The sequence below is a fragment of the Asterias amurensis genome, chromosome 9, assembly GCF_032118995.1.
Source record: "Asterias amurensis chromosome 9, ASM3211899v1".
NCBI classification, from domain to species: Eukaryota; Metazoa; Echinodermata; class Asteroidea; order Forcipulatida; family Asteriidae; genus Asterias; species Asterias amurensis.
Genome location: NC_092656.1, coordinates 19,715,989 through 19,737,245, shown reverse-complemented (window position 1 = coordinate 19,737,245; position 21,257 = coordinate 19,715,989). Strand labels below are relative to the sequence as shown.

The 21,257-nt window shown below is 37.0% G+C and overlaps 2 protein-coding genes across 2 annotated transcripts in view; both read left to right on the top strand.

Annotated features, from left to right (window-relative positions):
* Window positions 1-15,102, top strand: part of LOC139941927 (uncharacterized) — a 34,995-nt gene extending 19,893 nt beyond the window's left edge. The window contains exons 21-36 of the mRNA XM_071938571.1: window positions 114-239; window positions 1,163-1,288; window positions 2,816-2,929; window positions 3,465-3,581; window positions 4,051-4,164; window positions 4,620-4,739; window positions 5,367-5,480; window positions 5,763-6,029; window positions 6,449-6,712; window positions 7,268-7,549; window positions 8,100-8,360; window positions 9,148-9,345; window positions 9,969-10,445; window positions 10,653-10,808; window positions 11,265-11,675; window positions 12,283-15,102. Of these exons, the coding sequence (XP_071794672.1) occupies window positions 114-239; window positions 1,163-1,288; window positions 2,816-2,929; window positions 3,465-3,581; window positions 4,051-4,164; window positions 4,620-4,739; window positions 5,367-5,480; window positions 5,763-6,029; window positions 6,449-6,712; window positions 7,268-7,549; window positions 8,100-8,360; window positions 9,148-9,345; window positions 9,969-10,445; window positions 10,653-10,808; window positions 11,265-11,675; window positions 12,283-12,293 (3,158 nt within the window). The 3' untranslated portion in view covers window positions 12,294-15,102. The remainder of the gene's footprint in view (window positions 1-113; window positions 240-1,162; window positions 1,289-2,815; window positions 2,930-3,464; window positions 3,582-4,050; window positions 4,165-4,619; window positions 4,740-5,366; window positions 5,481-5,762; window positions 6,030-6,448; window positions 6,713-7,267; window positions 7,550-8,099; window positions 8,361-9,147; window positions 9,346-9,968; window positions 10,446-10,652; window positions 10,809-11,264; window positions 11,676-12,282) is intronic.
* A 1,346-nt stretch (window positions 15,103-16,448) lies between these two features.
* Window positions 16,449-20,542, top strand: LOC139941984 (peptidyl-prolyl cis-trans isomerase B-like). The gene is made up of 5 exons (XM_071938641.1): window positions 16,449-16,670; window positions 17,420-17,551; window positions 18,231-18,333; window positions 18,702-18,886; window positions 19,620-20,542. Exons 1-5 carry the CDS (start codon window positions 16,545-16,547, stop codon window positions 19,746-19,748), a joined length of 675 nt encoding a protein of 224 aa, XP_071794742.1. The 5' UTR covers window positions 16,449-16,544; the 3' UTR covers window positions 19,749-20,542.
* Window positions 20,543-21,257: the final 715 nt, after the last annotated feature.

Below are 21,257 nucleotides of genomic sequence, written 5' to 3'. Positions count from 1 at the left end.
CAGTTTTGCTTGAATGTTGTAAACAGTTGTTCTTGCACAAGCTTTTATTCATCATATTTTGCTTCTCTTTTGTTATTTTGCTGTTATTTTGCTGTTTTTATTTTGATTTATAGCTCAGTTAACCGGAGGTTGTTCCCCAAATCCATGCCGCAATGGGGGCCAATGTCAAGTAGTCACTAGTGGCCTGGGGTATCTGTGTACTTGCCCCAATAACTTTATGGGATCCGATTGTTCCCAAAGTGAGTCTAAAGCAGTACTTTTTCTTTTTTTAAGCAAACACGTTAGAATTGATTTACAAGTATTTCAATCATTCTCTAGCGTAACTCAAATAGCTTCTATTCAGCAAACAAATGAAGAATTGTGAATTTAAGTTCAAAGGATAAACTGCTAAAACCGGTATTCTTGATATAAGAATAAACTGTAATTTCAAGAAAAACAGTTTTTGTGTCACTCCCTAGAAAATATTTATTTTAAGATTTTTGGGAGTGAATTAGATTTTTCTTATATCAAGAATACCATTTTTAGCAGTGTACAATTTTAAGTTTTCGGCATGCATGTCATTGTTTATTTTCTGAAACTATACACCCCTTGCATGGAATGACACTAGCCCAAACATCACCCCCTAACTGAGATCAACGAAGACCTATCATTGGCTGAAAGTTGTGTGCTGCATGTGAATGTGTGCACATTCCCATTGGTTGACCTCAGGGATGAAGCAAATGCAATGGGTCTAGTATTAAGCATGTTATTGTGCAGTGCTGTGGTTAATGTTCACTTGGTTAGCAAGAGTACTTATTAATGTTAAGTTATAGTTACAATTAACACTCTGAACTTTTCAATTTGGAAGTTCTCATGAAAGTTTTATGAAGTTTGTATGGAATGAAAGAGGCTCTGGAACGCACTTTCATCAAACATACTAGTTAGGTCTTATTAGGTTTCCCTTGTTTTATACTTCTGAGAATACAAACACTTCCAAGATTAATTGATTTACTTGTTTAATTTGCAGCCAACCAGCAATCCAAAAAGTCCCATTTGGAGCCAGTTTGTGTGCAAAACATGTTTGGTTGAAATATCGTCAAACTAAAAAAATATTTGCTTGATATGACTCAAGACGGAGGTCCTACTTATCCTCAACAATGATAATTCTTGTTTTCTGTTACAGTAAGGAATCCATGTTCCCCAAATCCCTGTATTAATGGAGGATCTTGTACAAGTCCAAATGTCAATACCTTCCAATGTGAATGTACTACTGGATGGACTGGTACTGATTGCTCTACTCGATCTGATGGTAATGTAGTACATTAATGTCACCCCTTTGACAATCCCTAAAGGCCCCCCTATCCGACATCCATGTGCCTCCACCTCTTCTTAATGCCATTATACACTTTCGGAACAGAAAAAAAAAAGTTCACAGATTTACAAATAACTTACAGGGTTTACAGAAGGTAATGGTGAAAGACTTCTCTTGAAATATTATTCTTTGAAATGCTTTACTTTTTGAGAAAACATTAAAACAATATCAATTATCGATAGCGGGAATTACGGATTTATTTTAAACACATGTCATGACACGGCGAAACGTGCAGAAAAACAAAGGGTGGGTTCTCCCGTTATTTTCTCCCAACTCCGATGACCGATTGAGCCTAAATTTTCACAGGTTTGTTTATTTATATATAAGTTGTGACATACGAAGTGTGGGCCTTTGGACAGTACTGTTTACCGAAAGTGTCCAATGGCTTTAACTAACCCAAGTGATTCTTGCTAGAACCATTTTTTTCCCTGTGATTTATTTCCCTCTGTGATAAAGTCACATTCAACAAACTGTATCTGTAACTTTTTATATAATCAGCTGATTTTGTTTTTTACCCATACACCAATGTGCGTCGATTGTCAGCTGATTTAACATCTCTTATATCGTTGCGGTACCCGCTGGCAATTTAATTAAACATAGGATTCGGACTGCCTCTAGCTACCGGGTAACCTCGGTAGTCTAGTTGATACACTGCTCTAGAATTGCAAGGGTCGTGGGTTCGGATCCCACCCGAGTAACATGCCTGTGATATTTTTTATACAGTGCTAACACACATTGGTGTATGGGTAAAAAACAAAATTAATACAGTTGATTTTGGTTGTTAGAACCAAATTTAAGAATAATGCAATTGCATTCTGATTTCTTTTCACTGTTTTGACGGGTTTATTCCAAATTGTCACAGGTATGTTATTTCTTGTATTAACGGGCTATCACACAAAATATAAACACTATCCTGTGACTATATTGTCAGCTGTACCAATCCTGTACACCTTTAAAGGCAGTGGACACTATTGGTAATTGTCAAAGACTGGCCTTCACTGTTGGTGTATCTCAACATATGCATAGCATAACAAACCTGTGAAAATTTGAGCTCAATCGGTCATCGAACTTGCAGGATAATAATGAAAGAAAAATAACTCTTGTCACACAAAGTTGTGTGCGATTAGATGGTAGATTTCGAGGCCTCAAGTTCTAAATCTGAGGTCTCGAAATCAAATTTGTGGAAAATTACTTCTTTCTTGAAAACTATGGCACTTCAGAGGGAACCGTTTCTCACAATGTTTTATACCATCAACCTCTCCCCACTAATCGTTACCAAGAAAGGTTTTATGCTAATAATTATTTTGAGAAATTACCAATAGTGTCCTCTGCCTTTAAGCATCCTTTATGGTTTATTTTTAAGTCCTTAAGACATAAGTATTTAATTAAAAAAGACAACTCTTCTCATCAGGCCATATAAAAAGCCGCAAAACACTCAATGTAATGACTGATTTTGTCTCGTAGCTGTTTGTGCACAATCCAACCTTTGCCTGAATGGTGGTACATGCCAACCCAATAATGGAGGGAGTTTTATCTGCCTTTGTGCTCAAGGATTTGATGGCATCAATTGTGAAAGACGTAAGTTTAAAGCTCCTACAGAAATTTTTTTTTTTTTAATTTTGATTAAGAGGTGGCTTATCCGTTTTAATTTTAATTGTACTGAAGAGTCTGAAAGCATCTTCTGTCGTTAAACATCGCAATGTTTTGTTTTTTTAACAAATGTTTTTGTAAAATCATTTTTGTGAATTATTTTTTATAAAATAAGTGGCAACTGATCGTTGCAAGGAACTTCACAACTATTTAGGAAATCTGCAGTTCACTGAGTGGCAGCCAATCAAACTTAAGCACCACAAATATTTGTGTTTATATTTATGACCCGATGTACCTTTTTCAAGGAAATAACAAATCTGTTTTTTAAAGTTTTTTTTTAATAAAAGGTATTGACTGTTTGCAAGACTAACAAATTTGTTCACATAAATCTCTTTTTGTTATAATAATAATAATGATACATGTGTGCCTGATTGGATCTTTAAGATGTTGGTACTACTATTTTAGATTCAGCCGCAAACAGTTAGGTAGAAAATGACATTTGAGTTAATTTTGTTTTACGCAGAAATTTCCCGATGTTTGCCGAATCCCTGTGTAAATGGAGGAACATGTCGGATATCTGGATCAACATTTACTTGTAGCTGCCCAACTGGCTTTGTAGGCATCACATGCCTCTTTCCAGGTAATAATGGTAGTCTTGATGGATTTTAATGGGAATATCAGTTGGTAAACAATCTTCTTAAAGCAATTGGACCCTTTCAGTTCAGAAAAAAAAATAAAAGTTCACAGATTTACAAATAACTAACAGGGTTTACAGAAGGCAATGGTGAAAGACTTCTCTTGAAATATTGTTCCATGGAATGCTTTACTTTTTGAGAAAACAGCAAAACAGTAAAAATACTTGTTAACGAGAATTACAGATTTATTTTTAACACATGTCATGACACGGCAAAACGCGCGGAAACAAGGTTGGGGTTTTCCGTTGTTTTCTCCCGACTCCGATAACCGATTGAGCCTAAATTTCCACAGGTTTGTTATTTGATATAAAAGACACAACGGGCAGCAGAGAAACTGTTTGCACTTATCAGTAATTTTACAAAATAAATTTGTTTATAATGACAGATATTTGTGATTTGTTTTTGTCTACTCAGATTTATGCACCCCTAACCCCTGCAATAGAGGAGCATGCAGTCAAAGTCTTGGCCAATCAGCATACACCTGTACATGTAATGCTGGATACAAAGGAGAGCTGTGTAATGTACAAGGTAGGTGAATCCCATCTCATTGCTTGATGGACTACTCTCTCGTAAAACACGAAAAAAGTAATTATATTGGCCCAATTTCATAAAGCTGCTTAGCAGAAACTACTACTTGACAACTGTCTATGCTAAGCTAAAATTGAGTAGGGCACCAGCCTCAGCAATGCAAACTTAATGCAGTTTTGGCTTGTCACCAGTTTCTGCTAAGCTATACCCTTCTATGCTTAGCACGTTTGTGTACTTACAGGTTTTATGAAATTGGGCCCGGGGTGGATTTCACAAAGAGTCAGGACTAGTCTATCTCGAGTTAGGACCAGTTACTCGTCCTAACTTAGGACTATCCATGCAATTTGTATATCTCCCAACTCTTTGTGAAATCGACCCCTGGGCAGACAGTATATTGGCTTTCATTTAACAGAAATAATAATTTGTTAAATAATTGTGTGTTTTTATTATTTCAGCACTGTGCAACCCCAATCCATGTGTGAATGGTCAATGCACACAGGATGATCTAGCGCTTTCGTTCTCCTGTCAGTGTAATCTTGGATTTTTCGGGACTACCTGTGCTCAAGAACGTATTGGTAAGAAATAGGGCGGGGTAAGACTAAGGTGTGTCTATTTTTGAGATGAGTCAGCTTTATTTGAAATTAAAAAAAGGTTTTTATAAGCCTCAAGTAAGGAACAGCACATCCCACAGTGCATTTTTAATAGCAAACTGTGCTGAGTTTTCTGTTTATATTGCCAGTCGTTAAAATTTTATCACACCAAAGTTTGTCAAAGCCCTTTATTGGTTCTTATACAAAATAGTCTGTAAACATTGTTTCAGTTCCTACACGATTGCGCAAGTTTCCCTGGAATAATTTTCTGGGGTTTTCCACCCACATTTATTAACTGAAACTTCCTTATAATAGATGTTAAATTTGCATCGGGGATAAAGAATATTAATTTTGGTTTTTACCCATACACCGATGTGTATTAGCACTGTACACTCGGTACTTCCCCTGAGTCCTTTTTTCCCCATTTTTTTTCACAGGACTTGGGGAAGTACTGAGTATACAGTGCTAACACACATCGGTGTATGGGTAAAAACCAAAATTAATATGAAACTTCCTTCCTTGTCTTCTCTCCATTGGGTTCTTGGATTCACAACCAGAATAAATGAAATGAAAAATGAGATGAAAATTAGTCGTCTTCTGTTTTCATTCCAGGGCCTTGCGTTGCAGTACCGTGTCTCAATGGTGCCATGTGTCTGGAGAATCCAGATAAAATCAACTTTGAGTGTGCATGTGCTATCGGATACAAAGGAACGTTGTGTGAGGAAGGTAGGTTCAGTTTCATCTTGAGCACAATCTTATTTTTAAATTGTCCAATAAAAAGTTTGAAATCTTGAGAAATGAAGAGTTGGTACTAGAAAGTATCATTTTGACATATGATTGTGTGTTCATTTGGGTACACCGTGCATTTATCTCTTCTTTGAAGACATGCTGGAAAAGCAGTTAAGGGTGTAAAAACCTAAGCGTTATTCAGTTATGTTTAAATATTTTCTTGGTTAGTTTCAAACTTTTGTCTGCATCTTACTGGACTTCATCTTCTCCTTTTCATAGCTATACTTCCAGTCTTCCAGAACTGCCCAATGTTTGAAATTGTCATCGTGAAACTTGACGAAGCACAGAATTACTCCACAGTAGACATGGGTATCACAGCGACTGTACCTGATAGTCCACCCCCAACGCTAGAGGTTACCACTGGACCGAGCATTCCTGGGCGGGTCACATACAGTGAAGAGTTTAGAACTGGTGTAGAGGTGGTGATAAAAGCAACGAGCCAGGTTGGAATGACCGAAGAGTGTCATTTCGTTCTCATCTTATTTGGTATGTAATTCATGTTCCTCAAACTCGCTTGGCCAGTTACGGGCAGGGTCTTTTCCAACATAGCACCAAGACTGTGGAATTCACTTTCTGAAGAACTCAGACAAATGCACAACATCACTCTCTTCAAATAGAATTTTAAAACTCCCTTGTTCATGCTTGCTTTCCCAACAACTTGACAATACTTTTACTTAACTTCTACTAGAGCGGCCTCTTTGAATGGTCTACAGGAAAGTGCACTTTACAATTGCTGTATTATTATAACTGATTTTAAAAAGTTTTAAAGTGGAAGCAAATAAAATTTATATTTTATTCTTTAAAGGATTTTTATAACATTTATTTGCACATCTTCTACCCACAAACTCAGATTTAAAAGTTTGAAACTGGAAATAATTTCCCATCATGTTTTTTTCCCCTCCCAGATGATCAAATCCCATCGGTGCAATGTCCGAATGATGTCATTAAAGTAACCTATGCAGCATCAGACATAGTAGAGTGGGAACCAGCGACTGCCACAGATAACCTAGCCCAACCATCGGAAATAACCCTGAGCTACAGTATGAACAGCGGCACAATCTTCTACTCCAATGTGGATCCAATACCAAGGACTGTGACAGTGACGGCTACAGACACATTTGGGAATAAAGGAATATGCAAGTTCAATGTCACATTGATAAGACCACCAAGTGAGTTGCCATTAACCCATCACTATCGGTATACTCTCATGCCTAACTGGCCTTCACCACGAAATACCAGACTTTGGAGACTAAGTCTACAGTACACAAGCCAACATTGGTATACTCTTATGCCCAGCTGGCTTTCACCACAAATTACCACAGAAGATTGTGGAGACTGAGTCCACAGTACATAAGCCAACATTGGTATACTCTTAAGGCCAACTTGCCCTCACCACAAATTACCACAGAAGATTATGGATACCGAGTCCACAGTACACAAGCCAACATTGGTATAATCTTATGCCCAACTTGCTCTCACCACAAAATACCACAGGAGAATGTTCAAACCAAATCCCAGACAGAATAATTATTTACTTCTGACTTACTTAGGGCAGGCGGTAGAAATGAGCAAAATGGGAAAAATTTTCAAGGATTCTGGATCTAGAAGAAGCTGACTATTTTTAAAAAAGAAACTAACTCAATTAAAAGTTTACAGAGAGTCACTATTTTGTATTTTTGAGTATATCTCGCATCATTTGACTAATTAATACATTTCTCTCTTAGATTCCCCATCCCCAATCTTCAGTAACTGTGAAGATGGAGAGACCTTCACATACCATCTAAGAAGCAACACCAACGTAGCGTACGTCAGCATGGAGGCTATTGAGGCAGTGGACTTTTTGGGGAACCCTGCTTTCATCCGTCAGGTAGAGGGCCCACGGATCGATCTACCTGGTGACTTAACTTATAACAGCATCTATAGAGAGGGACAGAAGTTTGTCTATCAAGCAATAGACCCCGGGACCAACCAAACTAGGATGTGTACGTTTTATATCAAGCTACTAGGTAAGTGAAATTTAGTGGTACTTATTTTGTGAGTGCAGATCTAAATAATGTTTCTCTTGTATTATAATAATAATAATAATAACTTGTTTTTATATAGCGCTTTTCACACCCGGAGGGCGTCCCAAAGCGCTTCACATTATTACCCCTGGTCACTGGGCCTTAATTCACTCCTTAAACCATCTCAGCTCCCTGGTAGGGAGTATGCAGCCTGTGCAACATTAATTTGCGCTACTCGGCTAAATCAATCACAAGAACCACCTCTGCCCTCACAGGTACCCATTTACCCCTGGGTGGAGAGAAGCAATTATAGTTAGGATTACTAACAATACAAGACTGTGTAGGCCTACTCTAGCACCTTCAAAAGTGTAACATTCTGATCAGGCAAACTCCAATAACAACTGAAAAGAAAGTAGCAGTTTCCTCTCGCACTTGTTTTTTACTAAGGGCAGAATCTAGGTTGTCTGTTTAAAAGTGAAATATAGTTGTACATTCTTATATTTTTGTTGCTGGTGGTAAGTCTACATTCAACATTTATTTCATTCAAATCCAGACAGCGAACCCCCCAAGCTAGACTGCCCTGCAAATATTGCCGACAGGACAACTGCTAGCACCAAGGCGATTTTCTGGAATCAAGCAGAAGTGACTGACAATCTAGGATTGCCTGAAGGTGCAACCATCTCGTATGCTCCTAAGAATGGCACAGCCTTTGACGCTAATGAGAATGGTTGGTCTTATGTTGTAACAGCATCGACAACAGACACATTCAGTAATGTCGGGGAGTGCGAGTTCTCTGTAACATTGTACAAGTTTGGTAAGTGGAGTATTTCTGGACTAATTTTCTCTGTTCTTTTATTTTACCAATTAAGTTATTAAAGACAGTGGACACTATTGGTAATTGTCAAAGACAAGTCTTCTCACTTAGTGTATCTCAACATATACATAAAATAACAAACCTGTGAAAATGTGAGCTCAATCGGTCGTCGAAGTTGCGAGATAATAATGACAGAAAAAACACCCTTGTCACACGAAGTCGTGTGCTTTTAGATGGTTGATTTCGAGACCTCAAATTCTAAACTTGAGGTCTCGAAATCAAATTCGTGGAAAAATACTTATTTCTTGAAAACTATGTCACTTCAGAGGGAGCCGTTTCTCACAATGTTTTATACTATCAACCTCTCCCCATTACTCATTACCAAGTAAAGTTTTATACTAATAATTATTTTGAGTAGTTACCAATAGTGTCTACTGCCTTTAAAGATAATTGTATTTTAGGAAATGATAGGTTGACTTGCAGAATCTTATTGACTTCTGGATAATCAACCATTACTTCAATCTGTTTATCATCATTAAATTAGTTTGATCATTTAAATAAAGAATTATGTCAGGCCTTTTGCAGTAGTACAGCATGAGAGCTGATGAAAAACTTTTTCATAAAAATTGACGCCTTATATTGAAATTTTCAACCTCTTTGGTTTTTTACCCCAGTAAATTTCCAATTAATTATTGATTTTTCACTTTTGTTTGTTTTGTTTGCACACATTTCAATTTTGCCACAGAAAAAGAATAATAAAGAACCATTTATTATCTTTTGTTTACAGACATTGTTTGCGAGACGTTTCCCGGCTTAGCCAATGGATCAAGTGACTGCTCCGTGGCCTTAGATGGTAGGATGGAATGTCGTGTGTCATGTGACGATGGATTCTTCTACGCACCAGCGGACAATCGCTTCAAATGTCTGATCACTTCAACTAAAGCTATCTGGAATCCGTCACCAAACATCTTTAATTTATGCTCTCGTAAGGATAAGCAGAGATATTTGTCTACTTTGTTAGTTGTACTGATTTAACCTAAAATTTGTACTCAAATGCTGATCCAGTTTTACCAAAATTACACCCTCTGTTTACTTGTGTTCTCAGACTGAATTTTTTCCTGATTTCAGGACTTTTATTTTAAATTTTTTGTTTTTCGCTATCAAGTTGTCTTAATAGGCATGGAATTTCTATTTCGGTAAGAAAGACAGCATTATTTTGTCCAAGCCCCCATTTTGAGCAGAGATATTAATAATAATACGAGACACTCATATAGCGCGCCGCATAATGTAGGAGCCTCCATGTGCAACACAAACCATAAAACAATGACATCAAGTTTACAAGTATAATTTCAAAAAATAAAGATTCAAACAAAAGTGGCTTGAAAATGTTACTGGAGTCAGCTTGGTGAAGCTGAAGATATAAGTCGTTCCATAACGAAGGTGCAGAAAAGTGGAAGGCTCTTTGACCATCATTTAGACTGATTAGTGGACAAAGTAGTCAAAAAGATAACAGAAGAAAGGAGATGACTGACAAAGAGGAGACAACAACTCTGTTAGGATTTTAGTTCTATAACCTCAACATGAATGTTTGTTTGTATGTTTATTCAGGTCCAACAGCTGGAAGCAGCATCAGTAAGACAGTTACAGCAGTGTACCCTTTCGACTCGAGCACTTGCGACGCAACCAACAAAGTCTTTGTTTCAAACATAGAAACCAGTATCCAAACAAGTCTTAGAGAAAATGGGATGTGCGAGCGAGGTTACGCAAGAGCCTGTACCCCTGGAAGTGTGACGTCTCGTTGTGGAGTGGTGTCATCTACGAGCCGGAAACGACGACGTCGTGCTTTCACTGATTTGACTGTAGATATTGAGATCGAGGCTCCGGCTGCTTTTACCGGTGGATCGTCTCTGAGTGAAGTCAAGAAAGACGTTGATGATCTTGCACGGGATATCATGAGACTGATTGATGAGAAGATTCTAACGTTGTTGATCAACTCGGACATTGTGGCGAGGATTTCATCACAAGTTTCATTGGAATACAAGTGGACGTGTCCTGATGGATATAGCAGTGTAACAGATGGATGTGGTAAGGTTTTACAAATCCTCTGAATCTGAATTGTATAGTCAAGCAAAGCATCCCAACAGAAACATCACACCAACGTTTTTCTTTTTGAGAAGACATTAGAATCCTGTAGTATTCTGTTTTGTTATTTGTTTCTCTAAATGGTTATATTCTATTTTGTTATTTGTGTCTAAATGGTTACTAATACAGATTTTCGAAATGTCTTTTCAGTTGCATGTCCAGCTGGCACCTTCTTTAACTATACATCCAGAGAGTGTCTATTCTGTAGAAGAGGCTACTACCAAGATCAACCTAAGAGAGGAGGTTGTATCCCCTGTCCAAGTGGTCACAACACAGATCAGATGGGAAGTCAATTAGAAAGTGATTGTAAGTTGTTTATTGTGTCTTTACCCGTACAGTGATGCGTAAAAAACTGACGGTAACTCAGCTAGAGCAAACTAGTCAAAATGTTGAGACCAATTAAGAAATCACTCCGCTACAGTAGCAGTCCCAGTCGATTTTCTACTTAACGCCCAGGTAGTAGTTAAAATGCAGGACAATTCTTTTCAGAACTGAGAAGTTCCCAAAAAAATCAGAAAGACAACTCTCTAAAGAACTCTACCTAGCAAGTAGATACACGCATGGTATTACCGCAAACCAAATATATATATTGTAGATCTTGTAGATCTTTAAAGAAACTTCTCCAAATATGGAATCTCAAAACGCTTTAAATTTGTCCAATAGCTGCTCATTGTTATAGACCAACTTAACACCAAGTTAGTCCTCCGCATAATTCAGTGCTTCAAATCATTTGTTTGATGTCATTCTTCTTTTCCAAATCAGGTGTTTCAAACACTGCACAGTTGGTACAAGAGTGGACGCCATTGCTGATCGCTGTCGTCGTCATAGCTATTTTGTTATTTGTCATTCTTATCATTGGCATCATGTGCATCTGTACCTGTATCCCATCATCAAAGAAAACACATTACAGAGAAAAAGATCTGGATGGTTCCCTCTCAAATCTCAAATACTTGAATAAAGCTTACGAGGAAGATTATGAGAAGAGTCGATCAAGAGGTCTCCATAGATTAACGACGAAGCGTCAAACCTCACCCAGTAGGTCATCTACAGCGACCGGCTACATTACAATGTCTACATCCAGGGGATCCCATCTTCAAGGTGATATGATATCAATCGACTCTGATGAATATCGGCAGGATGTCCATGACGGACAGACAACACATTATAACCATGGTAATAACCGCAAGAGGGATTCTGGGGAATCTTTTGGGCATGTTTCCACGGCAACGTTGGGAAGTAATAACAGGGGTGGTTTTAGACCGCCTTCTCCGCAGCAAAGCTCTATTTCTGATTCACAGATGAGAAGAGAACTTCCTGATACTGGGCTGTAAACTTAGAACTTTGTCATGCAGTGGCCATTTTGACAGACACCCTGTCTCAGCCAATACAATTATGCCTAATGCATAACAAAGAGACCAGACTGCTTACTCTTTGAATCTGGTTTTAATTGTATGTATGTAAATTGGTGAAGAAAAGAAAGAAAGATAGAGGTGCTGAGTTAAATGTGTTTTTCAAATTCATAATATTTCGTGGTTCATAGTGTTTAATACTCAACTCAACACCACATCATTTGACATCTTAAAGTCACATGAAACGATTGACCAAATTTAAACTGTTATCAACTTGTGTTTTAATTGCTATCTTGACAGTCACCAACTGTGTGACTTTTCCCTTAGAATGAGTGTCTAACACAGACATTGTTCAAGTATTAAAATTGAAGTGTATTTTGGTGCAATGGTGGGACAAGCATTAATAAAATTGTTTTCTTTTGATTTTGCAGAAATTATCTAAATTGTGTCCCATCAGTTGAAGAGTGTACTTTGATTTGTCCCACATGGAACTAGAACGAACTCGGCGCTACCAAGCAGCACATTTCAGGATAGATCCAGTGTTTCGTTTTGGCAGTCATACCTTAAGAATTTATGGCAAAATTAAATTGACTTTTTTAAAGTAATTATCCTTGTGGGTGCCTTCTGGCTACTCCTTGTTGTTATCTTTGCCCGCCACTAGAGGGCCACAGACCTTGGACCAGAAGGACAATTGGCTTACAGCCATTGGACACTTTTGGAACAGAATTTTTTTTAAAGTTCACAGATTTACAAATAACTTACAGGGTTTACAGAAGGTAATGGTGAAAGACTTCTCTTGAAATATTATTCCAGGAAATGCTTTACTTTTTGAGATAACATTAAAACAATCCAAATTCTCGATGTCGAGAATTACGGATTTATTTTACACACATGTCACGAAACGGCAAAACGTGCGGAAACAAGGGTGGGTTCTCCCGACTCCGATGACTGATTGAGCCTAAATTTTCATAGGCTTGTTATTTTATATATAAGTTGTGATACACGAAGTGTGGGCCTTGGACAATACTGTTTACCGAAAGTGTCCAATGGCTTTAATGTGCTGTATTTGATATTTTCTAAACATTGCTTCTTTGCATGCATTGTTGGTTGGTGCAAGGGAGCATTTTTACTCATTTTAATTTAATCTCAGCAACACCTGCTAGGCTGTATTAGTTAACGTGGGCTGCAGTGGAAGTTATTTGTAAATGCTTACTGTAAGAAGGTTACCAACAAAAGTACAATCTTAAACCAGTGTGACTGGGGTATCTTGCTTATTATGTTTGCTTAGTGAAATTTGGCCCAGAAAATACATTTGATAAACCGAGTTGGATGGGACTACCTTTCATCGAGTTGTTTCCCTTAAAATATTTCCATTTTAAATAAAAAAGTTAATTCTTGTATCTTAAATGTTTAGTTTAGGTGAAAAAATTATGTATACATTCGTTCTAATGACATTTCATCCATTCTGTAAACTATTTTGAAAAAATGATTCATGTTTAACTATCTTCTTGTTCTTTCAAACTGTTCTTCCATTTAAATGGTGACACCAAATAGGCCTAACATATTTCAAATAGTTTCCACGGTTTATAATCTTAGAGAATATCTTCAGAGTTGCTATAATAATTAAAAGTACATCAACATTTCCTTAATTTGTAGCATTGAATGATCTTGATGTAGTAACATTGTATAGTCATTTATATTTGTAAATAGTTCTTCTTTTGTATTGACTTACTGAACATTCATTTTGTGATTTTGTTATTCTGAACATCAATTAAATTAAAATCTCTAAACTGACACATGAGCAAATCAGAAATTAGAGGCAGGTCATGTAAATTATAATAATGAGGATTTTTTTTCCCTTCCCATTAATATTCTCAATTTTGGCAAATATATAAACCGTGGCAAAATGATAATCAATATTTAGGTTTTATTATCTCGAAAGTGGAACAAGTAATTTTTGCTCAATTGTTGGATGGTTGGTGTTGTGCTTGAAGGAACTTGCTGTTCTCCAAACTAATGAATTATCAACATTACACAACCTGGGAAATGTTTCAAGTTAAAATTGCTGAAAGGGAAAACAAAATGACAAAGTAATAACATACACAAACCTTGTTTGCTATAAATGTTAATGTTAGTTTTGAATTCCCATTAAAAGAAAGGAGTTTTTTTATTTGATATATTCAAGTACTGGAAACTGTGTACATAAAAATATTTAATTTATCGTTATAAGATATCTTATGAGGGTCAATCAAAATATATTGAGATATTATGTTATCATTTATTTCAGCGGCATTTTTATTTTATGATTACTTTTACTGTAATTTTTTAAAGGAAACTGTAAATTTTAGTCACAGTTAGTGGTTAAGTACACCACCATTAGCTCCCTAACTTAAAGGGAAGGTACACGTTTGGTATTTACTCAAAACAAATATTAACTTAAAAACCGACTCGGTAACATGCATTGTAGAGCTGTTGATAGTATAAAACATTGTGGGAAACGACTCCCTCTGAAGTAACATAGTTTTTGAGAAAGAGGTGATTTCTCACTAATTCTTATCTGAAAGCACACAAATTCGTCCAACAAGGGTGTTTTTTTCTTTCATCATTTTCTCGTAACTTCGATGACCAATTGAGCCCGAATTATCACAGGCTTGTTATGTTATGGTTATGATGGGATACACCAAGTAGGAAGACTGGTCTTTGGCCCTATTTGGACAATCCACATTAGTTTCCTTTATTGGCCCTATTTATGGGGCTAGTAGTCAGCCGTGTGTTGTTATGACCCATTTCTTTAGGGCCTGATGGAGTTTTTATAGCTGTAATAAAATGCATTGTTTTGAACGAAATTATATAAAATATATTGTCAGTTTACCAATATTTGTATGTACTGAAAATATTACAGTAGTTTCTGTAAGCGTCATAAATCATCGATAAGCCACTGTACATTTTCTTCTAGTCTGCTTCATTCTCTTTGGGAAAATGGGAAGGAAAATCTTGGAAACTTGCAAAAAATAGTTGGTTAAAAGGAAATTTAGTATTTTTGTCAGATTCATGGGATAAAACAAGATGTATAGATAAAATGGAATATCGAAAACGACAGTCTTGATCATGAAAACATTTAGCCCAACCTTTGGCTTGGGACTAGAAACCAATGTGTAAATTTAACATCTTCCGTCGATCTTTTCAGCACATTTGGACATTTTAATAGGTCACTTCCACCACACTAAAAAAGACAAACCATTTTATACGTATATGGTGAAGCATGGTTGAAGTAAAAGAAGCCTCCATAAAGTCAAAATTTAAAAGAAAAGAAAAAACACCTTCAAAACTTTGCGAGTCCATTATATTAAGTAGCAGATTGTCAATGGGCGTATAAATGTGTAATTAAATTAGTGAACCGAATGTCTGGTGACTACGTACTGAAGGGTCGAGCTGTAGTTTTCAATGCGTTGAATTTAAACATAATGCAAACCTCACTATAGTCCAGCTTCTAAGGCCCATATAAATTATGTGGGAAAATTATGCACTTTGGGATGAAACTTCCTACAATTGAAATAAGAATTTAGCCTACCGTATTCCTCTTGGATGCCAACTGAATAGTGAGGCGGGTCCAGTGTCCGTCCAGCAGAAGGGTGTCGCGTGCAGTGCGCGTGCAGTGCGCGTGCCGAGGGCTGCCTAGGTACAACGTGCTAGACAGCGAAAGGCTGGATGCAAAATATGGCAGCCGCCGTCACACCATGTGGGTTTGTTACGTAATCACATTACATTTTTCTCTGTTCGTGTGCGAGTTCAATCACTTGCGGTGGTCCAACAACAATGTCAACAACTCAAACAACAAAACATAAAACAATCTTAAAATGTTTGTACAAACGCACGTGGGGAAAGGCCCAACTTGTATTGACTGGAAACTTTATTATATAGAAAGTGATATAGTCAATAAGATTTGTTTTAATTAGAAATGAATAATGAATTACAAACATCTGCTCACAGTGTGGTTCTCTTGGAACCCGTTATAATCAATAAATTTGCTTTCCGTGCAGAGCGCAGCCCGCGACTGCTAATTCACTGCATTTCACTGCGAATTCTGTGATTTATAATTCACTAATTCCCACCAAAATTCACGGCATCAATATGTTTTTCCAAAATATTGTGCGCAAAAGTTCAACAACTAAGTCCATCCCCCAAGCGCAACTCGCCCCGCCCCAAGAGAGCCAGCCATTCGTCACACTTGAAAGTCCACGTGTCACAAAAGCAATGAATTTTAAAACAACCTCCCCAAGTTTCTAAACAAAAAGCATGTAATGTGTAGATTAAGTTTTTTTGTTTTTGCTTTTTCCCCTCCATATGAATTAAACAGTTTTTAAAAAGGAGAAGAAAAAAAAGGAATTAGTTCATTAAATAGAACTCGTATTAAAATGTTGAACCATATTGGAGGATCACATAATTTAGTTGTTATACAAAAGTCAATTTATTGAACGAACCGTGTTGTTCTACCTTTTCTTAATAAGATAGAGGGCCTTTCTACTGTCGGAAAATAGTATGGTACCGCGTTTTAGAATAATATATTAAATTCCTTTCTATATTGAGACGTCTAGGTACCGAGAAGCATTGGCGACGTGGACTGAACTGATGCAAATTTTTAATCTTGCAGCCAAATAAACTATTGTGTTTTGCTGGGGAACGTTATTAATACATGTTTCACTACATCATCAAGAACATGAAAGTGATAGCGGTTATTTCAGTGGCCCTTGTGGCTCTTGTTTACCTCCTACTTCCGCAGACAACGGAAGCCGCGAAGGGACCAAAAGTTACGCAAAAAGTAAGTTCGTCAAAATGCAAATGCCATATTATTACTTTTTTGCACACACACAGATAACTAACTAAGAATAATACTATGGTAGGCGCTCATCATCATGGTATAATTAGTAGGCAATTTACCCGATATATTGTCCTTGCCCTTGCTTTCTTATAAACAGTTGTTTTGGTTTAAACTGTTGTGATCCTGCCACAACTTTTCATTCGTTTAATGATTTAAATAGACGTGTCAATAGACGGTTTACGAAACCTATAGTTTATATTGGGGAAAGATTTTCGTATCATAATCTTGCCACTATTTTTAAACCAATTTTTACCAAACAAAGTAGTAATATCTCATATATCATTTGATATTATACAATATCCAGCAACCACTTTTCATTTATTATGAAATAAAAAAGTATCTTAACTAATTAATTTATTCAAATGAGCTATTCCTTTTTGTTTAAGGAAGTGAAAAAGTGGTTTTGCTTTGTATACTTTCATGAAATGACTGTTTGGATCACAGCAGGATGCACTCATGCAATATGGTTTTGGGGGTCGTTAAACTTCATTGTGGATATATTTCTTACCATCATGTCGGTTATTTTTTAACAAACAAAAATGAAGGTACGCTGCAGCTGCACCTGCATACAAATTTAAAACAGTCAATATTAAATCAAAATTAAGCGACACAAAGTAACAATATTTCATTGGATTATTTTCCAATTTGTATTTCAAAGGACTAATTTAATTAATTAATTTATTTTCCAGGTCTTCTTTGACATGACAATCGGAAAGAAAGAGGTCGGTAGAATCGTCATCGGAGTATTTGGCAAGACTGTCCCTAAAACTGTCAAGAACTTTGTAACATTGGCCAACTTACACAACCTTGAAAAGGATACGGTGAGTTAGTAATTTAGTTTTAGGGTATTGTTTACTCATGAACCTGATATGGGAAGTGTCGTGGCAGAGCGGTTGAGAGCACCGGGTTCAAATTCTGGTGTTTCTGATCAGCAAGAGTGTGGGTTCGTATTCCCCAGCCATGACACTTGTGTCCTTAAGCAAGACACTTAACCATTGCTTCGTCCTTCGGATGGGACGTAAAGCCATTGGTCCCATGTGTTGTGTAACGCATGAAAAAGAACCCAGTGCGCTTATCGAAAAGAGAAGGGGTTCGCCCCGGTGTTCCTGGTTGTGGCTGCTTAATGCGCCGTAGCGCCTTGTAAACCCTTATAAGGTGCTACATACTTGGGTCTCATAATTCATCACTTCAAAAACATATCTTTCTGAAAATTTGTATATACTCAGCGCCTTGAGTACCTTGTTTGGTAGATACATGCGCTATATAAGACTTTGATATTATTATTATTATTATTATTATTATAAATACTTTGATATTGTAAGTGTAGGCTCACATCTGTTTTATCATGGCTATGCACTTTGGCTCTTGTTTTAGTGATGTGCTGTATCTAGGTCACCATACCCAAGCTCTGGTGTTGGCATAAACGAAACAAAAAAAGTTATACTTGTTGTGAATGTAAATACTTGTCGAACATTAATTAGTTGCGGTTTGTTCTCACAGGATATAAAACTTGACCGCGGTTACAAAGGGAGCAAATTCCACAGAGTCATTAAAGATTTCATGATCCAAGGAGGAGACTTTACAAAGGGTGACGGGACTGGTGGTAAGTCTAATAATAGTCCAAAGTTATTGAAGCGGAGTTCCATTGTACATCTGTTTTTAAGCACCAATCGCAACATCTGTTTGAATGTCTCAACTGTTACAAAATTTAAAAACATGACTTCCAAATAGTTAACCTTCAACAATTTTACTTGAGAATATTTTTTCCTAAAACAATAAGGAGACTGTAACTACTAGACATTTCAAGGAGCACCAACACAAGGAGGAGGAGTACGGAGGCAACTGCCTCTTATTGTGAATTATTAGATTAGAAGATGATATCAGGGCACCCCTTTGATCAAGACAATGTCTGTGTTCCGATTCCTGTGCAAATTTGTTCACAAACATCTTTACCCTTTCAAATCTTTTTAGGTAAGAGCATTTATGGTGATCGCTTTAATGACGAGAACTTCAAGTTGAAGCATTATGGACCTGGATGGTTGAGCATGGCCAACGCTGGACAAGACACCAACGGATCTCAATTCTTTATTACTACTGTCAAGACTCAATGGCTTGATGGCAAACACGTGGTCTTTGGAAAAATCATAGAGGGAATGGTGAGAATGTGTTTACTTAACTAAATTACTCTCAATCCTGTATCATTAATTGTTAAAGGAACACGTTGCCTCGGGTTGGACGAGTTGGTTTATAAAAAGCGTTTGAAACCGTTTGTTATGAAATGCATATGGTTCGAAAGATGTTTTAAAAGTAGAATATAATGATCCACAGAAGTATAACTCCAAATTGCACTGTTTTCATTTAACGGCGCGAACTAACACGGTCGACCATTTATGGGAGTCAAAAGTTTTACTCTCATAAATGGCCGACCATGTTAGTCGATGAGGTAAAAAGAAAACCACGCAATTTCGAGGCATATTTGTGTATATCATTGTGTTCTACTTTTACAACATCTTTCTAACCATATCGATTTATAACAAACGGTTACAGAACGCTTTTCAAAGACCAACTCGACCGATCCAAGGCAATGTGTTCCTTTAACATCAAATAAATATTTAGACTTGTGATATGATTGGTATTCCTGGCCTTGTTAAGAATTATTTGTAACAAATATACATGCCATAAAGTGTGCAAACCAATGATACTATACTACAACATATTACATTTGATACAGATAAAGTGTAAGAGATTCATTTGAAAATACGCAAAGAGTTACAATTTCTAATGGATACTGGGAGGTTGTTCCACATTTGGGGTGCAACATAGGTATAGAAACATGCTGATCTTGCAAATATTGTAACATATTTATCATCTTTTCAACCTTTTCTTTAGGATGTTGTGAGAAAAATAGAAAATACCGAAGTGAACAACAGCGCTCCAAAACAGGAAGTCGTAATCGCAGACTGTGGCGTTATAGAAGTGGATAAACCATTTGCTGTAGCCAAGGAAGGAACACCGTAAATCTATTTAATAGTATTTCTCTGTATCGCTCTCACTTTTTCCTTTGCCTTTATTTGTCCTTTTTAGGATATTTTTATTCTTTTTCGATAATTTAGTGGTGAATAATAACATGTGACCGACTTGAATTATGAAGATAAACACAAGCCTTAGTCTACACTGAGGCACTTGAACCAATTGTTTCCACGCCTTTGCCTTGCAACCAAACAATATGCTCTCAAACGGACCTCACAGTTTTTTAATCGCTGAATTTTTATACTATTCTTGAAATTACCAAGAGGATAGGGCAATTAAATACCTTCTGTATCAGTATTTGGTTTTGAACTAATCTGGTAGTCGAGTTGCTATTTCTCACTTTTCAATTAAGATGGTTATTGTAGCATTTCCTACGTTTCATAAAACTGTTTGCCAAAAAGGAAGAGATATTTGGCACGGAGAAATCTTGCTGAATAAACATGTATGCAGTAGAAACGGGTAACCAGTCAAAATGTAATTTAAAGTTAATTACGTATGGCTGGTTCCTTGCTTATTTTTCTGAGCAGAAAAAAATATACTTTTAGAACAATTTACTGTCTATCAGCTTCTCGTCATATGTTTAGTGCAAACACTTTGTTTTATGTAAAGTAACAAGAAGTAAAGTATTGAATGTTGACCATTTGTACGCACCTTTTTAATAACTATTGGGAACAATTTTAGGGAACTCATGTCTAGATCCTCGACTACAAAGAAAACACATGCTTCCACAATGTTTAATCAGGTCAATAAATGTAGCTAGAGAGAATTCTAGAACAAAACAACACTGGTTGAGATCTGTCACTTAAGTCACTTTAAACAAATTTAAGCTGAATCTCTTTTTCTCATAATAAAGTCTGTTAGCAATAAAGTGTTATTTAGACGGGAAAATCAACAATTACCTGCTGATTAAACCAAGTGGTACCCTACTTGTCTTGTGTGCCTTATGATGTCATAAACATAGGGTACCATATTGACGACTCTTGGCCCTTTGTTAACAATGTTTGATTAGATTAGCAGGGGATGTCGTGGCCAGCTGGGTGGCCAGCGGGCCGTGGCTGAGTGGTCTAGGGTGGTGAACTTTAAGTTCTGTCATTTACAGAATGTGAGTTCAAATCCTGGCCTGGTCAATCTGGACACTTGTGTCCTTGAGCAAATTACTTTATCATAATTGCTTCTCTCTACCCGGGAGTACAAATGGGTACTGGAGAGAGGTGGGGATCCGGGATTAACCTGCCATGGACTGGCATCCTGACCTGGGGAAATAGAAATAAAATATTCTCAGTCGTTTATTGTCAAGGAAACTGGATCTAAACATCCACCTGATGAGCCATATTGGCTCTGGACAGCCTTGACTAAGTAACATCAGCACTTGTGTTAGGCCGTATCCGAACTAGCGGCTACAGCTATTGCTATGACTGTTGCCATGGATATTGCAAAGGTTGATCCAGCCGTAGCCGCCAGGTCAGACACAGCCTTACCCTCTTGTGATGAGGGGGA

Excerpts from the sequence above, each read along its gene's own strand:
- LOC139941984 (XM_071938641.1), top strand. The coding sequence starts at position 16,545 with ATGTTTCACTACATCATCAAGAACATGAAAGTGATAGCGGTTATTTCA. Across the intron at positions 17,552-18,230 it reads ACAACCTTGAAAAGGATACG|GATATAAAACTTGACCGCGG; the intron begins GTGAGTTAGTAA and ends TTGTTCTCACAG. Across the intron at positions 18,887-19,619 it reads GAAAAATCATAGAGGGAATG|GATGTTGTGAGAAAAATAGA; the intron begins GTGAGAATGTGT and ends CCTTTTCTTTAG.